Below are 1,024 nucleotides of genomic sequence, written 5' to 3' on the forward strand. Positions count from 1 at the left end.
CACCCCATACAACTTTTAAAGGGCAAACGAGACAAATGGCGGTGAGAAAGACAACGTAGTATCTTTGGGTCTCAGGAAGCCAGCGTGTGTTCTGAGTTATCGCTTTCCTTTCTAAGGACGCCTTTTCAAGTTTACTTGTTCAGAGAGAGACAGCACCAGTCGGGGAGGGGCAGGGAGAGAGGGAGGGAGAGGGAATCCCAAGCAAGCTCCACGCTGCCAGCACAGAGCCCGACGCGGGGCTCGAACCCCCGAACTCGGGAGGTCACCACCCGAGCCGAAACCAAGAGCCGGCCGCCCAACCAGCTGAGCCCCCGGGGCGCCCCTCCAGCATCGCCTTTTCAAGCAGGGTGCTGCTACCTACCGCTTCTTCTGCGTCGGCCAGCTGACATCCTAAAAACGAGGTCAGGTTGGGGAAGGACGGCCGTTTCCTCGAGTCAAAAGCCCAGCAGGATTGCATTATAAAGTATCTGTAAAAGCAAGAGGAGGAGGAGTAAGGAGAGGAAAGCTGAACCAAGGGAAGCGGAGGCCCCGTACAGCTGCTCAGCTGTGGCCTGGCTGTTTTGCGGCACGGGCTCTACTAGATTTTCAACTCACGCCGGAAAGGGCAAATTAGATGAGGGACAGAAACGCGTTTTAAAAACCACGACGCGGGGCGCCTGGGTGGCTCAGTCGGTTGGGCGTCCAACTTCAGCTCAGGTCACGATCTCGCGGTCTGTGAGTTCGGGCCCCGCGTCGGGCCCCGCGTCGGGCTCTGTGCCGACAGCTCGGAGCCTGGGGCCTGTTTCCGATTCTGTGTCTCCCTCTCTCTCTGCCCCTCCCCCGTTCATTCTCTGTCTCAAAAATAAATAAACGTTAAAAAAAAAATTAAAAAAATAAAAAATAAAAACTACGACGTGGCCCAGAAGTCGAGAAGTGGGAGTTGTATCACCCCCAGGGATCCCTCAAGCAAAGGAACTGGAGCCCCTAATTCATAGTATCTTAGGGCAGGAAGGTTCAGTTTTGTTCAGGAATCCCTGCCCGCCCG

At 55.4% G+C, this 1,024-nt stretch overlaps 1 protein-coding gene across 1 annotated transcript in view; it reads right to left on the minus strand.

Moving 5' to 3' along the window:
- The window catches only part of FLT3 (fms related receptor tyrosine kinase 3), a 54,028-nt gene that overhangs the window by 8,213 nt on the left and 44,791 nt on the right, over nucleotides 1-1,024 (minus strand). The window contains exon 22 of the mRNA XM_049647359.1: nucleotides 362-467. Within this exon, the coding sequence (XP_049503316.1) occupies nucleotides 362-467 (106 nt within the window). The remainder of the gene's footprint in view (nucleotides 1-361; nucleotides 468-1,024) is intronic.

The sequence above is a fragment of the Panthera uncia genome (assembly GCF_023721935.1).
Source record: "Panthera uncia isolate 11264 chromosome A1 unlocalized genomic scaffold, Puncia_PCG_1.0 HiC_scaffold_16, whole genome shotgun sequence".
NCBI classification, from domain to species: Eukaryota; Metazoa; Chordata; class Mammalia; order Carnivora; family Felidae; genus Panthera; species Panthera uncia.